This window comes from Gorilla gorilla, chromosome 6 (genome assembly GCF_029281585.2).
Source record: "Gorilla gorilla gorilla isolate KB3781 chromosome 6, NHGRI_mGorGor1-v2.1_pri, whole genome shotgun sequence".
Taxonomy (NCBI): domain Eukaryota; kingdom Metazoa; phylum Chordata; class Mammalia; order Primates; family Hominidae; genus Gorilla; species Gorilla gorilla.
In genome coordinates, this window is record NC_073230.2 from 24229836 (window position 1) to 24251739 (window position 21904).

General features: G+C 37.7%; 1 protein-coding gene across 1 annotated transcript; it reads right to left on the reverse strand.

Moving 5' to 3' along the window:
• Positions 1-1042: 1042 nt before the first annotated feature.
• On the reverse strand, positions 1043-14629 carry AGR2 (anterior gradient 2, protein disulphide isomerase family member). Its single transcript, XM_004045132.5, has 8 exons — positions 14154-14629; positions 10885-11030; positions 10547-10610; positions 10378-10430; positions 8973-9046; positions 6859-6922; positions 4166-4249; positions 1043-2188 (listed from the first exon to the last, which is right to left on the reverse strand). The coding sequence occupies exons 2-8, from the start codon at positions 11021-11023 to the stop codon at positions 2139-2141; spliced, it is 528 nt and encodes a 175-aa protein (XP_004045180.1). The 5' UTR covers positions 11024-11030; positions 14154-14629; the 3' UTR covers positions 1043-2138.
• Positions 14630-21904: the final 7275 nt, after the last annotated feature.

Below are 21904 nucleotides of genomic sequence, written 5' to 3' on the forward strand. Positions count from 1 at the left end.
GGTGGAGTGCAGTGGTATGGTCTCAGCTCACTGCAACTTCCGCCTCCCTTGGTTTCTCATGCCTCAGCCTCCCAAGTAGCTGGGATTACAGGCATGGGCCACTGTGCCCGGCTAATTTTTTTGTATTTCAAGTAGAGTCGGGGTTTCTCTATGTTGGCCAGGCTGGTCTCGAACTTCTGGGCTCAAGCGATACGCCTCCCAAAGTGCTGGGATTACAGGCATGAGCCACCACGATTGACCTCAGTTCTGTTTTTAACCTTGTATGTACACATTTCCTGTAGCTGCAATTATAGCATTAGAAGGTCTTAAATTCTTCTTTACTTAGGCCTTTTCTGTTTTGCCATTATGTTTATTATTTTTATGGATGACAACATAGTGCATTTTGTCTTAATATACCATGTGGCCATTATATTTTTGGGAGGTTGCTTTTCTTTGGTACGTTTAAATAATGTTACCATTGGCATCTTGACAGAACTGTTTCTGTTGAATGACTTCCTTAGGATAAATTCTCAGTGGTAGAGGAGACTGATGGGACAAAGTCAATCAATGACTCATGCTTTGTGTTTCTTCAATGCTTTTAAAAGGGGGACTTATTTTCCTTACAGCTGTAACATTTGATTTCCTAAATATTTATTTATATTTAAAAAGTATTTGTATGTGTTAAGATATTTTGCCATTCAATACATTTTAAGAAGTTAACCTTATTTCACGTCTGCCCAATGAAAAAATATTTTGCTATACTATAGGAGAAACTTGAATCACTTAGAAGTTGTCATTTAAAATATTTGTTTGTGGAAGGGAAACCTCTTTTTCCTCTTGTTATCCCTCAGAGAGCTTTTTAAATGGAATGTTTTACCTTTTTCAGCACATGTAAGTTATCTACTTGTGAGAAGGGAGCTGATTAACCTGTGATATTTTTGCTGAAGATTTGTATGTCATTAAATCAGCAGTATATGCTCAACACCTACTAATGATAGTAGTCACTAGGAGAGATAGAAAAGATTGAAAATATATCCCTGGAAAAATTAATAATGCCAAAAGATCTGTTCAAAAAAGGTTTTATCCAAAAAAGTTAATCAAGACAAGCAACAGATACTGCAAAGCATTATATACAGCACCATAGTCCAGGGGCCAAAGAAATCAGTAGGGGCTGGGCAGTAGAGGAATTCCATATATTAATGAATGTGAGATTAAGTATAGAGTGAAGAAATTAACACACAATTCTAATTTCTGTTAGGCAGAATGCTCCCCTACCCTGATGCCACAGCCTTTCATGTTTCCTAAACCCTAGTAACCTCTGATCTCCATCTGCCTCATGAACACGTCACCACCCTTTGCTCTTCTTCCAATTAGTCACGTTGGCTGAATTTATTTCACTCCAGTACTTTAGGACCTTGACAGACAAATCGATTACAAGGCCAATTCCCAGGATTTCTTTAGGGTGTGTTCAGGGTTGCAGATGTTCTTTGGATGACTTTTCTACTAAATTAGACTTCTGAAGGAGAAAGCTACCTGCCAGAGGCTTTCCCTGAGAGCATTAGGTTGGGCAAAATCTGACTAAAATTTAATTACTTAATGAAAGTGTGTACCTTAGAGTTCCTGGCCAGAGTTGACTCTAGGTAGTGATGTGATTTTCTTGGGATGTTTTTCTAAATATTCTTTTATGCTAAAGCACATGGCTTGATACTTCTGTTGATTAAGCTCGTGTCTACTTACAGTCATCTAGTGAGAACCTGTGGTGTGGTGAAATGATAACTTGGTCTTTGGTCTTCATCATTTGAACTACTTTTGGTTTTGTCTTGTCCCTTCCTTGAGCATTTTGTGTGTGTTTAATCCTATTTGGTAAATGAACCACTGTGAAAGACCAAGTTGGAGAAAACAGAACACCCCCAAAAGGATTTATTTTTTTTTAGAAAATCATGGCTCACTATGGTAGTATACAATATTGTTTTCACACATGTACACTTGAAACCAAATTTCTAAAACTTGTTTTTCTTAAAAAATAGTTGTTGTAACATTAAACCATAACCTAATCAGTGTGTTCACTATGCTTCCACACTAGCCAGTCTTCTCACACTTCTTCTGGTTTCAAGTCTCAAGGCCTGACATAGACAGAAGGGCTTGGAGATTTTTTTTCTTTACAATTCAGTCTTCAGCAACTTGAGAGCTTTCTTCATGTTGTCAAGCACTAATGGGGGATAAAAGCAGGAGAGTCAAGACACCATCGTGCGTTATATCGATATAATAAACCCCAAACTTGGATGCTCAATTCATTATTTAATGGGATGCTGTTTTTTTTGAGACAAGGTCTCACTCCCACTCAGGCTGGCATGCAGTGGCGCAGTCTCCGCTCAGTGCAACCTCTGCCTCCTGGGTTCAAGTGATTCTTCAGCCTTAGCCTCCTGAGTAGCTGGGATTAGAGGTGTGCTCCACCATGCCCAGCTAATTTTTGTATTTTTGGGAGAGATGGGGTTTTGGTATGTTGGCCAGGCTGGTCTCGAACTCCTGAGCTCAAGTGATCCACACACCTCGGCCTCCCAAAGTGCTGGGATTACAGGCGTGAGCCACTGTGCCCAGCCTGATGGGATGCTTTTTATCATGAGGTGAATAGTTGGTAATCTTATTGTAATTTAAAAAAATTATATGAAATGGCTTTTGTGACAATCTAGTTTTCTGGTGTATTCATTCCTTCCCAGATCCTTCATCTCCAACCCTCACTTCCAAAAGAATCCTTTTATAAGCTCTAGCAGCAGAAGATAATTTTGGCTCATTTAGAAGTAAATTTAAATCATGTTTAAAAGAAATGTCTATTAGTAGGTGTGTGTAAATTGTTTTAGAAGTAGGGGAAATATAAATAATAGCAAACCAAGTGCTTTATGCAGATGAATTCTTTAATCCTCATACAAACACGATTAGAACTTTATATATACATAATGAAACAGGCAGAGAGAGGCTGAGTAGCTTGCTCAAGGTCACACAGCTAACAAGTAATGGAGCTACTGTTCCAGAGCCCAAACTCTGGGTCACTGTTTCTTCAACAGCAGTTCATCAAAATGAGGTATGTGATCTACTAAAAATAAGATGTTCACTCGATAGGCATTGAACAGCCGCTTATTCACTCTTCCTACAAATCTTAATTATTAAGTGCCTGTTCTACAAGGGATTGTGATATTACTTGTGTAGGACACGTACCTTTTAAGAGCTTAGTCTTATTAAAATGTATGGTATTATCTCAATAATGGCTGACACTACTTGGAATGTGCTTCCCCTGGTCCAGCACACACTGGAAACATTGCTAATGGACCATGATGATCTCTCCTGCTTCCTAGACATGGCCTCACTTCTCTTCCCAACATGACGTTCTAAGTCAGCACTGGCCAATAGAAATTTCTGTGATGATGGAAATGTTCAGTGTCTGGGCATTGAGCACTTGCAATATGGCTAGTGTGACTGAAGGAATGAATTTCTAACTTTAACTTAAGTAGCAACATGTGGCAAATGGTTAACATACTGGACAGTGCAGTTCTAGGCAGCCACTACTAATTGATCAGAGTTGGTTCCTAGGATAAAACCCACTTTTCTTCCCAGAGGATTAATCAGATGTCACAGCTAGCTACAGCCTTGCATTGAGGTACCTCATCTGCCTTAAGTCAGTGTCTCTCTCTCTCTGTCTCTCTTCCATTGATGGAACCATAGGGAAGGTAATTTTCTTGGCAATCATTTGGATCATCTTTGAAACTGATCTTTAAATTGAACCTGAATTTAATTTTAAGCTGGACTGCACGTTCTTTCACTTTTGTTATTTAAAAAATTAAGACATGCAGATTATTACAATTATTACACTCAGTTCTGTGATAGAAGGAGTGTGTGCTAGTGTACCTAACAGAAAACCTGAAAATCAGGTAATGTGGTCATAGAATCCTCCTAGAGAAAAAGATACCTAATCTAAATAATTCATCTTCAATTGAGATTAAAAACAAACAAACCTGAGATGGAAAGAGAGTGTGATTTGCCTGAAGATGCAAGGCTAGTTAGGGTCAAACTGAGTCTGAGGCGTCCCTAAGCCTAGCTCTCTTTCACCTCACCGTGCAGCCTCTAGTCCCATCACTACAGCAATAGAGGTGTTCAACTCTTGGGCAACATCCGAATTGAAGGTAACACTTACACAGAGCTGTATCTGCAGGTTCGTAAGCATAGAGACGATTTGAATATCTTCCAGTGATATCGGCTCTAACTGTCAGAGATGGGTCTGCAAAGATAAATGAAGCAAAGGGGAATGGAATGGTTTGTTTTCAAACAACCTGTATTTATTGCCCCGGGGAGCTGAAGTTCATGTATTCATGTCCCGTGAGGGAATGGAGTGTGTCTGCACTCACAGGAGCTCTGATCCATCCACTCTACTACCCAGCCCCTGGCAGTTAGTAGCAAATGCAGGGCTGGAAACATCAACAGCTGTGCAGTGCTATTTGTGGAAAAGGTTATGAACCCTTCTGTTCTATCTATGGCAACCTGAAAACAGAATAATATATATTTAGGGGTGACATGGTGTTTTTTTTTTTTTTTTGGTGAAAACATTAACATTCTCTACTGCAAAATTATTTTAAATTCTTGAAATGATTATGTTGTAGTTTACATGTTTCTAGATCATTGGAAACCCACATCCAATGCTAGTTTTCAAAACGAGTTTTTAAAAAAAAAAATTAATAGAGGAATGCAAGTCCTTAACAACAGCAAAGTTCAAATAAGCATATAGTACCTTCACTATATTTTACTTTATTGTTAATTAACTGCATTTTTAAAAGTAGAGATTGGTCTTCTCTTATGTGTACTCATATCCCTCTAAATTTAAATCCATCTTGCCATGTTTTGTATTTAACTTGAAGTGATCTAATTAATGAGAAAAAGAAGTATTTTAAAATTAAGGTGCATCCAAAAGGGAAGCGTGAGGATACAGAGAGATCTGGAAACCTTGCCTTGAGAGACGTAATCGAAAGAACCTAGGACACGTGCCCTGAAAATGAGACAAGGAAGACATGTGAGAACCATCTGCATGTTTGCAAAGTCTGTCGCTGGTACTGGAGTGGGCAATCTGTCATTTCAGAATGTTGGACTAAGGCCAGACACATAAATTACAAGAAGCAGATGTACGTTTATTCACCAGATTTAAGACCAACTATACTTCTGTTTGGTGCAGAGGATACAAAGACATGGTCTAATCTTTGTAAGAAATTAACCTAAGAAGGGCTTTTTAAATACCCAACTAGCAGCTCACCTGGCTGCACATTGGAATCATCTGGAGAGCTGTAAACACTATGGATGCCTGCCTCCCACCCCCAGAGATTCTGATTTAATTGGTTTGAGGTGTGGCCTGGGCAACTTGATCTTTAAAATCCTCCAGGTGATTCAAACATCTAGTCAGGGTGGCTACTACGGAGCTAGAAGAGCAAGCTGCCTTGGAGCTGGTTCTTAGGACTGAAGGAATTGAGTGTGGGTTAAAATGCCCTTCCACAGGGATGCTGTACAAAGAATTCCTGTACAAGGTATGAACAGACAATCTATAAATTCCCTTTTAATGTTAGGACTCCAAATGTTCTAAATTCTGACAAAACTAAACCTATAAAATTAGTGCTTTCGTTCAGCCTTCTTCCTTTTTTTCTATTTCTTGTTTTTCTTTTCCCTGCTTTGTACATTCAGTGTAAACTTTTAATGAATTACACAGGTGAATCATATGATTAGCATGAATTGTTGTAAGTGATGGATTTCATTATGGATTGTCCTTAAATCAGTATGACTTTGAACAAAGCCAAACTCAGTACATTCATTCAATAATTAAACACATACTGATGGAGAGCCTACTGCAGGGTCACGTTGGGAATATCATGGTGAGCAGAAATAGGTACAGTCCCTGCCATAGGGGCTTATAGTCCAATGTGGGAAATATTTATTACATAACCACCCCCAAACTGCAAAATTATACCTGAGGAAAGTATGACTACAAGAGCACATAGTAGGGATTTGACTCGGTCAATGAATAATGATGATTGGGGAGTTAATGATGTGAAATTGGGGGACAGAGAAGGAAGTGGGAAAAGCACATGAAAAGTACCAGTGGCAGGAAGGAGCATGTGGCTCCTTTCATTTCTTTTTCCCACCTCATATTCCTTTTTTTTTTTTGAGACAGAATCTCGCTCTGTTGCCCAGGCTGGAGTGCAGTGTTGCCATCTCGGCTCACTGCAACCTCTGCCTCTTGGGTTCAAGCAATTCTTGTGCCTCAGCCTCCCAGGTAGCTGGGATTACAGGCTCCTGCAACCACGCCTGGCTAATTTTTTTGTATTTTTTAGTAGAGATGGGGTTTCACCTTGTTGGCCAGGCTGGTTTCGAGCTCCTGACCTCAAGTGATCTGCCGGCCTTGGCCTCCCAAAGTGCTAGGATTACAGGCGTGAGCCACCCAGCCTTATTCCTAACTTTCTTAAAAATAATGATAAAAAATGTCAGAAAAATCTAACACACAAAGTGAAAGTTTGCTGGATTAAAAAATAAATATTTGCAGGCCTCTTGTATTCAGGAAATTTATCAATATGTTCAAATAGTGAATAGGGTGCTTTGTTCTCAGAAGTATTATAGCAGAAGGTGAAAAGTTACAGTTAGCATGTGAGAAAAGTGTTGTGTGGAAATAGGTAAAAGCTCACATTTTCTAAAGAAAATATGTTGCGGAACTTAAAGGAATGTCATACTCCTTGCTAGAGCTTAGTGATGACATTGGCCATGGCAAAGTGGCAAGGGACAGTGGGGAGGAGAGAAGGAAGATGGCAGCACTAGTATGTGTTTCCGAGTTATCTCACTGTCACTTCCACTTACCAACGAACATAATCCTGGGGACATACTGGCCATCAGGAGAAAGGTGTTTGTCAGTTGTTTCATACTAAAATAAAAAGAAAAGCATCTTTTAGTTTACTTTTACTTTTCAGTCATTTTCAGACTTGTTAATACAAGAATCTGTCCATTTCTGGCCAGGCATCTCAAGACATCATAACTCTTCCACAAAGAGTTTATTGTATAGTTGAGGAGACAAGTTACAAGCATGAAATAATAAATAAGATAGAGCAGAACATGAGATAAAGTGCTGAATGGATGTGATAAAGAGCAAAAAAATTAAGGGAGAATTTGGAAGGAGTTACTGTGTTTGGGGAAGACATCTTGGATGAAATAAGAGGCTATTAAGGAAAAAAGCAGATGTCATTTCTAGAGAAATTACATAGACAAGTATGGGATTTTCTTGAGTATTCATTTATCCATTTATCAATTTTTATTTAGAACTGTATTTAGCAAGGCATGGTGCTTATCTTTAATGAATGCACACTCTATTGAGAGATACAGGTAGGAAAATGAATATTGAGGATTCAGTGGGTGAAATGTTACGGTGTAGGATATGCAGGTTTGGCGATTGCCTTGAGCAAGACATTTAGCCCAGAATGCAGATTCCACCCCGACTAGGACTTTCTGAAGTGGATAAGGAGGAATCTTTAAAAATGAACAGGAGTCAGTTATGTGGAAAAGAAAGACACTTCATGCAGGGGGAAGAGTATGGAGAGGACAGGTGGAGCATTTTCTCCTATGGCCAAGTGCTGGGGAAGGACTGAGTTGGGGGGAAGCACGAGGGCAGTGGCGAGAGAAGGTGCTAGAGCTGCTTCAGGGGCCGGCTTAGGAATGACTTTGCACACCATGCCATAGTGTTTTCCTTTGTTCAGAAATAGTTAAGAACCACTGGAGGGATGTTAGAAGAGGCACTGTGACCCCAGTTTGGTGTGTAAAGCAACTATTCTGACAGCCATGTGGGATTAGACAGAGTTTATCTTGTAGACCAGGAGCCATTTAGCAGTATTACAGTAAGCTAGGGAAAGTGAAAGAGGCTTACTAAAATAGTGGTCCTGAGTTTATAAAGAAGTGACTAATAGCAGGAATACTTGGAATTTAGAAGCACAGGGCTTATTGCATGCTGTAGGTAAGTAGGAGAGTCCAATCTAGCACAGTACCACTTTCAGTAAAATAGGGAATAGAGAAAGAAGAGCTATTGGAAAAGCACAAACCAAGATGATTAATGTGCAGTGAGGAACATACTGAGTTTAAGCTGATTATGAGATATCTGGAATATGGTTGGATAGACAAGTTGGAAGTTGTTTCATGTTTGGGTAAGATGTACGAATTATTAGTGTGTCGGAATTGATTAAAGGCAGTTGTAGATGGAGTTGTTCACTGAATACAAAATATGGAAAGAGAAAAGGGTCAAGTAGAGATTCATCACGTCACTCACATTAAGGAGTAGGAAGAGGAAGAGGAAGAGTCCATGGAAGAGAGGCAAGGAAGAACTACTGGTGTGAAGTGGTCTTTAAGGAAGCCAACCTGTGAAGAGGAAGGGCAGGGGGGCTCAAAAGGACATATGATTAGGTAGAGTCATTTTTTTTGTTGGCTTGCTTTTAGAAGGAAAATGAAACATTTGTATACAGTAAAAAGAACTTGCCGAGACAGAAAGCTTGAGCACCGTGAGGGGTGGTGGTGGTGAAGTAAGGTGGGAATGCATGAAGCTAAAGCACAAGAGGTGTGATTAGAGTTGAAAAGCCAGAGAGCTGTCTCTTCCCAAGAGATGATCAGGATTAAGAATGGGTGTAGAGAAGCCAGGACTATAGAGGGACGGGCACAGCAAGTAACAAAAACCTTCCAGCAACAGAAAAATTTCTGACTACGGGAGAGAATTTTTCAGACAAACTAAGATGATTAATTACTAAATAAAAACAGACACACCAAATGGATTATTAATACAATGAAATATCTTTTTTCTCTCTAATTTATGAGATGGGATATTTGGAAGCAATCCCAGTTAATGCAGTATAACTAAGATGTACAGGAAAAATGAATCATCCATTTCAAGTAATGAGCCATAGAGAAATGTTAGTAATGATGAAAAGGAAACTTACAACCAGATTGAGGAGGACAAACTGCTCTGCCAATTTCTGGATTTCTTTATTTTCAGCAAACACTTTCTTTAAAGCTATAATATAAAGAAAAATCATTAAGCATCCATCTTAGCATTGGTTAAAAGCTTTGTTCTATTTTCAGTTAAATTGCATTTTATTTATTTATTGAATTGCATTTTAAATACAGTATTCTACTTTGGCCTTTTAGCAAATGATTAGTGAAGTAATATCTATGGCATTGACTACCTCTGCTTTCTATTCACTCATTCATCCATTCATTCATCAATTCATTTTTTTCTCCAGCTCATACTTATTGAATGGCTGCCATGTGTTACGCACTGTGTTCTGCACTAGGGATGGCACAGTGAACAAAAAAAAGCATGTGTTTTTTCATAGAGCTCAAATACTCGTGTGGGAGACAAACCATAAACAAAGAAATAAGTAGATGATACTTTCAGGTAGAGATATGTACTTTGAAGAAAAATAAAGCAAAGCAGAGGGTTTAAAAACTGTGAGTGGTCAGGGCAGATCTTCCTGAGGAGCTAACGTTGAAGTGAGGGAGTGGTCCATTTTGGGGTAGGCCACTGTGGGCAGGGGGAACTGCAAAAGCACTAGCTGTGAGGTGGGAATGAGCTCACATGTGGGAGGAACAGCACGAAGGCCAGGCTGGAGAGAGTGAAGAAAGCAAGAGGAGAGTGGCAGGAAGGGAGAGATAGCCATTGGCCTGATCATGTCAGCCTCATAGGTTGTGATCAGGAATTTGGATTTAATTCTGTGATAAGAAGCCACTTGAGCACGTGAGTGATGGGATCTGATTTATGTCTACCAGCCTCACTCTGGTTTCTGTGTGGACTGGCTGTGGGGTGGCCAGTTAGGTGACTGTTATGGTAGTCTAGACAAGATCTGATCTGGGCTTGGACCAGGGCAGTAGCATGGAGGCAATAGGAAGTGGTTGGATTTGGGCCCAGTGCAAAATGAAAGGGTAGAGCCCCTTGTTGAAGAATTACTAAGACTTTTAAGACAATGATAGCCAAGTTTAAACCAAGTGTGGGAACCTTCTAAGCTTGGGGCCCTGTGAGATGGCACAGGCTTCATGCCCGTGAAGCTGGTGCTGGTTTAAGGATATATTTTGAAGATAAAGCCAGTATTTGCTGGTGTATTGAATGTGGACTAAGAGAAATCAAGAAGTTGAAGATGAATCCCAAAACTAGTTTTTCAAAATATGTACCAAGGGTTATCACAAAATGTGGAGATATTTGAAGTCACTTTTAAATATGTTTTTACTATATAAAATATTCTTTCTTTAATGCAACTGTGGTTCTAAAGATACAAACATGAGTGATCTGAACCCTGGCCCTAAGGCTAAAAGCCTATAAAGGAAATCATATTTAGAAGAATAAATTACCTTGACTGTGTGGGCACTCATCCAAGTGATGAATAATCATCAAGGGTTTGTTGCTTTAAAAGACAGAGATTAGACAAATTTTAATGAGTAAGATTTCACATATATCTAGATGTCACTAGGTGGTGCTCTTGAGAGCTTTGAGGGAGCTCTGAGTAATCCTGATCTTTACCTTGTCTTGGATTTATATAGAGCTTCTTCATATGTCTGAGTCCAGATGAGTTGGTCACCCCAACCTAGAATGAAATGAATCAGTATATTTGAAGCTTGTATAAATTCAGACCCAAAGCTGCTGAAAAGCAATGGTAAAGACTGGGATAATAGACCCTATACTAAAGAAGAAGAAAAACGCCTGGAGAAAGTAGAAATAATTATAAACAGTGATAAGTCTAGAAGGAACACAACCAAAAATAACCTGGCACCAGGTTAGAACCAGGTTTAAGCACCAAGAGAGAGGAAATATTTTCCAATTAAGTAACAGTTGGAAGCCAACAAGAAGCTGACTCCTACCTCTGGAGAGGGTCTGGGGCAGTTTGGGTCGAGAGTCCTTTGTGTCCTTTTTGGCTCCAGGTTTGACTGTGGTATCTCTGGCCAGAGTGTAGGAGAGGGCCAAAAGGAGCAAGAATGCTGACACTGAAATTTTCTCCATGGCAACTCTAGTATGGAAAACCAACCAAAATCAGTAAACAAAATTGAACTAGCAGTCTTCAGGGTCTGCAGGTTGCCCCACAACGGTGGAATATACCAGAAACTGAGGCTCTGCTGAGACTGGACATACGAGATTGGCGTAAACAGCTCTGTTCCATGGGATTTTCCTAAGAATACAGGTGGTCTTTGACTTACAATTGAGTAATGTTCCAGTAAACCCATTGTAAACTGAAAATATTGTAAGTCAAAATGCATCCAGAGTAGTCTCTCCTTTCCCAGGGTTTTACTTTCTGCGGTTTCAGCTATCCACGGTCAACCACGTCCAAAATAAGTGAGCACAGTGCAATAAGGTATTTTGAGAGAGAGACCAAATTCACCTAACTTTTATTATAAGATACTGTTGTAATTGTTGTTTTATTATTAGCTCTTATTAATCTCTTATTGTGCTTAATTTATAATTTCAACTTTATCATAGATATGTATGCATAGGAAAAAACATAGCATATGTAGTGTTTGGTACTAATCTGTGGTTTCAGGCATCCACTGAGGGTCATGGACCATAACCCCCACAGATAATGGGGGAACTACCGTAATACACCTAACCTACTGAACATCACAGCTGAACCTACCTTAAATGTGCTCAGAACACTCACATTAGCCTAAAGTTGGGAAAAGCCATCCAACACAAAGCCCATTTTATAGTAAAGTGTTAAATATCTCAAGTAATTTTTATGAATACTCTATTGGAAGTAAAAACCAGAATGGTTATATGGATACTTGAAATACAGTTTCTACTGAATGTGTATTGCTTTTGCACCACCATAAAGTCAAAAAATTAAGTCAAACTTCTGTAAGTTGGGACTGTTTGTATATAGTATGGATAGCTGTCTATTGATCCACATAGATACAGACAAAAAGATATAGATCTCTATAGATATAGAGTTATCTATATAGATATATCTATATAGAAATAGATAAATAGAGATATATTTTAAGAAAATAGATATACATACTCTAGTAGCTAAGGAAATTTACATTTACTTTTTTTGGAGACAAGGTCTCACTGTGTTGCCCAGGCTGGAGTACAGTGGCACAATCTTGGCTCACTGCAACCTCCACCTCCTGGGTTCAAGTGATCCTCCCTCCTCAGCCTCCCAAGGAGCTGGGGCTTCAGGCACGTGCCAGCATACTTGGCTATGCTTTTGTATTTTTTAGTAGAGATGGAGTTTTGTCATGCTGCCCAGGCTGGTCTCAAACTCCTGACCTCAAGTGATCCTCCTGCCTTGGCCTCTGAAAGTGCTGGGATTACAGGAGTGAGCCACCACACCTAGCTGATATCTTAGTTAAATTACTTTTTCTTTCTGGTATGCCACAGTTGATTCCCAGGAAAAACTAAAGCCTATGAAAAGGAAAGTAAATGGCAAGATAAGTTTTGTGAGTGAGGAGGGAGGGAGGGAGCAAAGTGAGTTGCTCTAGCAAGTCACTAAGATTGTCCACGGGGCTGTAACATGGAAGGCTGGAGATTTGGGATTCTGATAAAACCAAACACTAAAAGTGCCAAAAAGGAAATATGAAGCCCCAGCACCTAACTCTAGTATTGGTGAATGGTTTTGAATGAAGTCAAATAAACTCTGCAAGGAATTACTATTGTTAAGCAGGAAGTTTTTCATAATCTAATATCTTGAGTGGAAAGCTTTGCTAAGCATTAACTGATTTTTTTTAAAGTGTTGCTAAGTTACCAGATCGAAATGACGTTTTGTATTTAACTGACCAATGATTAACTAATTCATAGTATGTAAGCACAAAATGTCTTACTCAGAAAAGATGTAAGCAAAAATCAGGGATATACTTTGTTCATTTTCTATACCTATAAAGCTGTGGAAATGCCAATAACTTTTGTCTTCTAGAGTTTTGCAAAAACAACCTAAGTGTACACTGTAAGTCAACAATTCTCAGCCCTCTTTGTATAAAGACTTCTTTTTAATGTTAAAAAAATCAAGAACTTTTACATGAGAATAATTATACTTTTGGAATACTGGTTGGTTCAGAAACATATGGCAAATAATTTCTTTCAATCTATCAACAAACATTTGATTTTATCTTTTATTTATAACAGCATCTATATATATTCTAAAAAATAGTAAATTGATGGTAAAGCATTTTTATTTACTTAGCCCATTTACAGTTCTTGTTTTCCAAGTAGCTATTAGGACCTTGCAATATCTCCAAAGATCACAGGTTGGAACTATTGATATATTGCTTGTGTTTTACGGCAGGATGACTCAAGGAAGGCTAACATAACTCCTGCTGTACAAACATCCTGCTCTGGGGTGACTTTCTGAGATTCACTCCACTGAGTTTTCGTAATGTGAATAGATTCTGCTCTGCAAATTTCCTGCATAAACCACCTCAAAACACAATTCCATGGAAAATATTGATAATTTGGAGACACACACACACATAGGTACACACACACACACACACACACACACACACTATGTGAAGCTGGCACTTTTTACTCATCACCGTATCCCTGTCTTCTTGTCTTTAGCAAAGAATGAACTTGCAAGACATTTGAGTGTCCCTATTTGTAGATGCTTCAGGAAAGCAACCAGCTCTCTCCTCTAATAGCCTATCCCATGAATTTAAAGATTGCAGAGGCAACAAGAATGTCTTTGCAGCAAAAAGAGAAAGAAAACTGTTTTCTGATTTGCAATAATATTTTCCAAGGGGGCAATCCGAGCTGAGGTGTCATAGTGGAGAAGCCTATGGGGCTTTGCTTTAGCCCGTGGGAAAGAGAGCTTTAGATGGTGACTGAGACGAAAATCCCTGGACCCTGTCCCAGGCTTGAAAAATCCTAAGATTCACCTACTCTTGGAAATTTTGTTTCCCAAAGGAGAAAGCGTTTCTCTGAACTAACTCGGGAACGTCACACTGTGCCAGCTCTAGCCAAAGAAAGGCCCCAGTAAGACTTTTGTGGAAATTCCATGATTTCCCTTCCGTATCCTACTTCATTGCCCTTGGAAACTTGCAGTTCTCTGTTGCTTGATTGCCTACAACTTTATATAGCAATCAGAGGCCGGAATTCACTCCAGCAAGTACCCTTCTAAAGCTGCTGTCAGGAGCCTTACCTGGATTTCCTCACCCACCTGCCTTGTGTGAGTCGGCGGCTAGGATGCGGTCCAAGCTTCTGAGTGTGCCAGCACAGCTGAGTCTCTATTTATGCACCAGGGCACACCTCAATCCCACCCACTAGTGCTGCATTTACTTGTTGCTAACTCAGAAACGAACCTTCCTTTCCCCAAGTGATTATCTTCCCTGGGTTAAAGAGTTCCTTGTTTTTAAAAATAACATTGCAAAAGTATGCTTTTCAGTATGCATGTTTTTAACTATTTGTGAAACGTATTGTTAAGAGGTTTTGAAACGATGGGCAGAGTGCCAAATCCAGGTAGACTTTGAATGAAGACATTTGATTTGCCTGAAGGCTGATTTGTCTTTACATGATTGGACAGAGTTTGTAGTTTGTAGATTTTTTTTCTGCCCCGTGGGCAGATTGCCTTTATTTACTTGAAAACACACAAGAGATGATTCACAATTCTGATCGTCACAGTCATATAACCTGCCATACTCCATTATGATAAAAATTATTTTCTACAATACTTCCCTGCTCCTGTCAAAAAAATGCACCCTAACTTCTACAGGTATGAAAAAAAATACAAATCAAGTAACCCATGTAATTTTTCAAAACTGAGGAAGTATTGGCAAAAAAAAAAAAGCAGCCTAATATCATGAGCTTGTAATAACTGCCTTGCTATTGAATGTATGCAGCAACTTCCCTCCACAGAGTTCAAAGGTATTTCACAGATAATCTCTTATTTAAAGGCAAACTTTCCTGCCACGCAAGCAGGAAGCCATTTACTCCATTTTCTCAGACCTAAAAACTAAGGTCTGCAACTAAGTTTTTTTTCCACTCAAGATTATTTAATTACTCCCTGAAGATTTTAAAACTGGAATTTAAATTTTCTGTCAGAAAATTTTAATCCTGTATTTTGTTCAGGAAGTTGTGTGCAGTCTTTAAAAGCTCAGAATGAAGAAAATTTTAACAACAGAAAGTTAATGAATGGGATGCAAGCCCTATATAAATGACTTTTTAAAATGAGTTAAGGTCATAATATTTCAAAAACATTTGCAAGTATGTATATTTTTCCAATAAATCCTTGAATTCTGTGGGCAACATCGTGATTCTCCAAATACTGAATTTCCTTTCAATTCTAATGAATTTACAGAAATAATTTCTTCAGGAGTTTGAAAACGATGATTTGAGCAAAATTCTTAAAACTAGCAGGCCCTTATATAGACCCTTGTAATATTCAATTCCAGTCTTTCATTTTACAGATGCATAAATGAAGATGGCAAAAAATTCATAAATTTTTGAAGGTCTCACAACTAGTTTAGGGCAGAGTTGGGACCAAAGTCCTTCAGTCCCTTATCCACTGAAAGTAACAAGTGGATGGGATTTGGAGTCACGAGATTCCCGTCTGAATCCTGCATCCTGGTGCTTGCTCATAAGATGATCTGAGATCTCATTTAACATTCCCAAAACTTCAGTTTCTCCATCTATAATATGGGGATAATATTAACATATGGGACCATTTTGAATATTAAATGACTTTTCCCTATATTGCCACATGGTTTTTCCCTCTGTACATGTCTGTGTCGTTTTTTTCCTTTTCTTATAAGGACACCAGTCATATTGTATTTGGGTCCTGCCTAATGACCTACTTTAACTTAATTACCTCTTTAAAGATCCTATTCTGAAGTACTGGGGATTAAGACTTCAACATATGAATTTTTGGGGGGGACACAATTCGGCCCATAACATTTGATAAAAGTAGCTAATGCATGCTTGCTTAAGACCTAGGTGTTGGGTTGATCTGTGCAGCAAACCACCATGGCACACGTTTACTGATGGAACAAACCTGCACATCCTACACACATACTCCGGAACTTAAAAAAAAAAGTCTCTGATTTGTTACAGTTAATTATAGTGATATAATTATTCTATACTCATGTGCCTAATCTCATGTCAGGAAAACCCAGAGTTTGTCATAGTGGCTGAGGGATGGCAATGAGGAGGTAATTATTAGCAGATATCCTACACATGCTATTGAGGCTGTGGAATCTTTGGCATATCTGTCTTGGTGTGAGGTAACTAGGGTTCTGTAGATGGTACATATAGTATGCTTTGAGACAAGCAAAGGAGGGGTTTTTGTTTTATGCTATTAAACTTCATCACTTTTAACAGTGATGCCATGTGATCAGTTCTTCAGGTTTGCCTGATACTGTAAAAATATGTCGCTATCAGGTAGATATTTTGGATAATACCTGAGTAGGACTTCCTGAAGTAGGATTTGATAATTTGATATACCGGTCTAATATTATAGTAAGTAAAACTAAGCTTGGTACCAGGGACCCTATAACAATGCTTGTAATTAAGTGGATATTATACCTTTGTGTTTTAAATGTTTATTACATTATAATTTTAGAGGCATTTATTCAAGCATATTTTATTTTATATTTTTAAATTCAACTTTTAAATTTAGGGGGTACATGTGCAGGTTTGTTACATGGGTATATTGCATGGTGCTAAGGTTTGGGGTACGATTGATCCCATCACCCAGGTAGTGAACATAGCGCCCAATAGGTAGTTTTTCAGCCCTTTCTCCCTTCTTTACCTCTACCCTTTTGGGGTCCCCAGTGTCTATGGTTCCCATCTTTGTGCCCATGTGTACCTAATGTTTAGCTACTACTAAGTGAGAACATGTGGTGTTTGGTTTTCCATTTCTGCATTAATTTGATTAGGATAATGACCTCCAGCTGCATCCATTTTCAAGCATATTTTAAAGTGGATTATATCCTATTTTTGAGTTAAAACAGGAGACTTATAACTAGCAATTATTGTGTAATCTAGCATGCATGAGTAGCTAACTCTCGTGTTTCATTTACTCATTCATTTATTTTCTTCACCAAGTATTCATCAACTCTGTTTATGTAGCTAATATTGTGCCAGGCATTAAATATATAAAAATGAAAAAATGATGGTCAGTTATTGAGGTAGCCAGACACACACATAGATAATTGCAATTCGGAGTGATGGGCCATGCTATGGGGAAAACATGTAGCAGTTTACAACACTGTTTCTACTCTAAGGTTACTTACGATCTGATTGAAGAATTAAGATGGAACACTAAAAATTAGCCATTCACATGAGAATGGCACGCAACAAGAAACAAGTAAGTGGGATAGACATCAGGTGTGATTATTTTTCAGAGAGAGTAGAGATTGCTACCTACTAGAGTGCTCAACTTGATGGCAGAAAGCAAGATTTCCAAATAGAGACGGTGATATAGAATTTGCAAAATATATTTGTGGGATATTTAAGGACAAGCCTAGCTGAAGTGAGAGCCATCTGGGTAGCTCATAGACAATAGGGTTGGAGAGGTGTTTTGGGGCTATTTGCCTGGGCCTTTAATGTCATTCTAAGTTTAGACTTTATCCTCAAGAGGAAGAATGTGAGGGTTAAGAGGGCAAGCTGTAGATTCAGATAGGTTCGAGTTTGAATCAAGTTTCCTGACTATTACATCCTTTACTAATCCAGGCAACTTACTTAACTTCTCTGTGCTTTAGTCGTCTCACTTGTAGGTCTTCCTATCCCCACTTTTTTACTATATAGGATCTGTGGAAGATTACATAAGATAATAGACATAAAGTGCTTAGAATGGTACATAGCACATAGTAAGCACTCAAAAATATTAGTTATTAATACAGAATGTATTACTTCTCTGTATTATGATCATTTAGGTCTCAGTCTATGACAGCAGAATCTTTGTTGGATTACCCTTTGATTATAGCCTATCACAAGTCTTAAACTTTTCACACCTATTCATTGGAAAAATTAATTTGTCATTATAACAATCTCACCAGACTTCATTATTGTCTTTTAAAAAAGTAAAAAGGCTCAGGTGAGTGGACATAATTAGCGCAAAGCCACAAAGTTGATGAACAGAGAGAAGATCTAAAATTTTCCATAGTTGGTGATAATTAATCCAGTATTTCTTTCAGTCCATCAGGCTGCCTTCTGATGTCAGGAAATAATGAGATAAACCTGTAGATGCATATAATTCCACATTACTGAATTATTATGAGCCTTATGCAGAGGGAAGTGCAAATGACTTCTTGTACTCAAAGGGTTTGCCTCAAAGAAGACTTGTCAAAAACATATCTAACTGCTGACCAAATAGCTGAATAAATTCTCCCTAAACTCTAGCTTAGAGAAATAGACACATAAAAATTTGTGTTTTGACAGAGAAAAGCTTGGTTACCATTTGAATTTATTTTAATTTCTGAATTGGGCTTTTGCGCACAGAATGGTTTAGAGTTTCTGGAGTTTTAATTGATATCCAGTAATGAATGTTAAAAATAATTTAAACTGTACTTATATATCTAATTCTCTTAAACTTTCTAAATGCCCAACAGAGCAGATTTGCAAACATAATTAGCAAAACCTTTCTAAGCATTTTAGCAACTCTTATAAATATTATAAATAAAAATTACTGAATAATCAAGTTCTAGTAGTTATTTAAATCTTGCTTCACAAATAATTATTTTGTACTTTTAAAATTAAAATCCAAATTCTAAGCACAAGACTCGTATTTGCATTGTTAAAATATAAGCTTTTTTTATATCTTACGAACACTGAAATGACAAACACATAAAGTTTATTGCAATATTTTCAAAACTTAAACATAACATAAAAGTCTTAATACTATAGAGTATTGAGGGTTAGGTTTGAGTAAGCTTATCAGCTTTACTCTTCTTTGTATTCTTTCCTGAGACTAGTGATGGAGGAGCAGATTTACTGCTTGGGTGGACGAAGGTTCCTGGGTCTAAAGTTTGGGACCATGATATGTGTCAAAGGCTGAGGACCAGTCACTGATACGTTAAACTTAATGTCATACAATTAGATGTGTTTCTTGCGGGAAAGTATAGAGCAAAAGGACGAGCATACAACTTTGGTAATGACTGTCCATTTAGGAGTGAGGAAAAGAAATACTTGCAGAGCACAAAAAGTATAAAGTGTGAGGACAGGCAGGATAGTGTCATAGCCCTGGATCCAAGTCCAGTAGGAACTACAAATCTCAAGGCAACAACTGGTGCCAAATGCAGCGAGACTTGTAACTAGACACTAGGAGAATACACTGATTGTATAAAAATCCGTGGCTTTAAACGAAAATTCATGAAGGGTTCTTGGGTTGAAATAATGAAAAGCTAAGTGCTCTGGTGCAGTAGTGTATTACCTTTTGGGGTCATGAATGAGGTGATTATACTTCTCAGTTTGCCCAGGAGAGCCTCAGTTTAAGCCTGTTGCTGGGTATAATAATTGAGAACGTCTTCTTTCATTCTCAAAAGTACCATGATTTGGACAATAAGTTACATGATCTGGATGATGAAATCTATTGAATTTATCTGCAGGTAAGATACACATATATAGGCATATGCAAAATTTTACAGTTACTTCAGAGGGTTCACTTATATACTGAACCCAATCCTAGGATCTCTTTGAGGGATTTATAAACGCTCAAACGTTTGCTCTTGTGTTCAAGTTTCTATGCTTAGCCATTCTCAAGGAGCTCACAGCTTGAGATTTGGCATGTAACTCTCCACACTTGTTTTACAGCATAATCTAATATTTCTTCCTGGTGAGCAGAAATTTTATACCCTGTACTAAGCTGGAAGGAATCCTAGTCTCACAGCCATTCAAATCCCTTGTTTGCTCTGAATAAAGTCCCACAGCCTAAAATTCTTTTAGATCATGGTGGAGGTGTGCTTTGTAGAGGAGGAGGAATAAAAAGTAATTTAAAATGTGATAACACCCAAAGTTATTAAGTGATTTCCCCACGAACTCTAATCTTTTAGAAGATGGGTATTTATAAAGCAGACATTAAGATCTTTCTTTTAGAATTTGCAGTGAATAATCTCAGTCAATAAGAATTTTCCATCGAAATGATATGCTGCTAATGAGGTTGAATAGGCTACAAACAGTGCATTAAAAAACAAATTGAGTTCCGTAACTACTTTCACCATATATGAAAGGCAGATTTTGTACAGATTAAGACGACGTGTCCTTAGCAGTTCGAGTCTGACCCTAGAGTCAATATTGTTAGATGACAAATACACTCCTTCGGGTGGAGCACTGAATAAACAGAGATGCTGTCAGAAGATGTCATTCTTCCTTAAGCATGGAAGTGACTTAAAAAAAAAGGCCTAATTCCACCTTGTAAGACAGCTTTACCTTGACTAAGTTCCATGAAATTTCTTCTGATTCTTTTTTTTTAAACCTTATTCCTTTGAAAACTATTACATAGTTATTATCAAATGTAAACAGTTATCTTGTGGTCATGACTAGATCTAGAGTTTTCTATCTCATTATCTAGTCATCTGTATACTGAAAAGGCAGGTGTTTCATAAGGAACATTAGTAAATAAAAACCAACATATTATGGAAATAATAAGTGTATTACATATCAATATTAACTTGGTAAATATAACGTGGTATACTACAACATGTAATATAATACTTCAGTTTATGAAGTTTTTTCTAACAGGCAAAATCCCCCAAATTGTAATATTTTAAATTCACAACAGAATACACACTTTATTATTAAATAGGCTCAAAAGAAAATACTATTATGCTTATATTTTTCTCATCTTTCAAATAGTAATAAGTAACTTTCCAAGACCTCACCTTTTGTGTGCATGTAATTGAATATATTTCTAGGAAGGCCAAACTACTTTTTCTGTGATCTATGATTCCAAACTTGCCTCTAGTGAGTGGGCTTGTGCTTGTCTTTTATACCAGTTGGTTTTATTGTATTGTTTCTCCAAATGGAAGAATTGGTTTCAAAGGTCAGAGTTTGGGTAACCTTGGGTTTTCAAAAAAATCCTGCCATATTGTTACTTAAAGAAGCAGAATCACTTATTGCTTTCACAGATTATTTTGGGATGCTTTACCCTGCTTTTTACGTTTTATCCTTAATGTTAAGTACCAATGAGAGAATAACACGTACTATGCTCTCAATATTCTTCTGTTTGCAAGTGTTTTCCATATGACTCATTCTGTAATAACTTTTTTCTCATAGTCCTCAGCAATAGGTCAGCCTAGAAAGCAAACAGAGAAGAAACTTGTCACATTTACTTTCTTCCTGATTTCTTTAAGTCCTCGTCATCATTTCAAGACTAAGCTTTGCTATATTCACTGCATTCCATTTTTTTTCTAACCTGTGATTTTAGGGAAAGATCACACTTGTTCATTATTTATGGGCTTTTCGACTCTGTATAATGGGGGAAAATGGGTTTCAATTCAGTGAATACTTATGATGTAACTTTATACGTGTCTCTTAGTTACAGTTAAACTAGTTTTCTATTATTCCCAGTTTATGTTGGCTTGCCGAATGAAAGGATCTCTTAGTCCAAGCAATTCAACCAACTAATTAGTGTAAATGGTAAATTATTTGATGAATTTGGTGAATTTTCTGAGGCTGCCAATATGGTCTGAGGGATATCTGAATGTATCTAAGGCATGAAATGTAGATATTTTATAAGGAGATTTCCATATGACATGATTAAGATCACTTTGTTTAAAAAACCAGAATTAGCACTAAGACAATTTTTGTTTTTTAAGCACCAAACTATAGATAGGAAAGTAACTTAAAAAAATTTCAAACGAATATATGGACATTTTGTTTGTGACTTAAAGATTGATCTCATTAGATTCATTTTTACTGGCCTGGCTCAGGCTGATTTTATACTGCTCTTAAATGAAA

Bases quoted from the DNA above. Each gene is read 5' to 3' on its own strand.
- AGR2 (XM_004045132.5), bottom strand. From the start codon at position 11,023: ATGGAGAAAATTTCAGTGTCAGCATTCTTGCTCCTTTTGGCCCTCTCC. The intron at 10,431-10,546 runs GTAAAGATCAGG...TGTCTTTTAAAG, and splicing joins CTATATAAATCCAAGACAAG to CAACAAACCCTTGATGATTA. The intron at 4,250-6,858 runs GTAAGTGGAAGT...TTATCTTTGCAG, and splicing joins CCCCAGGATTATGTTCGTTG to ACCCATCTCTGACAGTTAGA.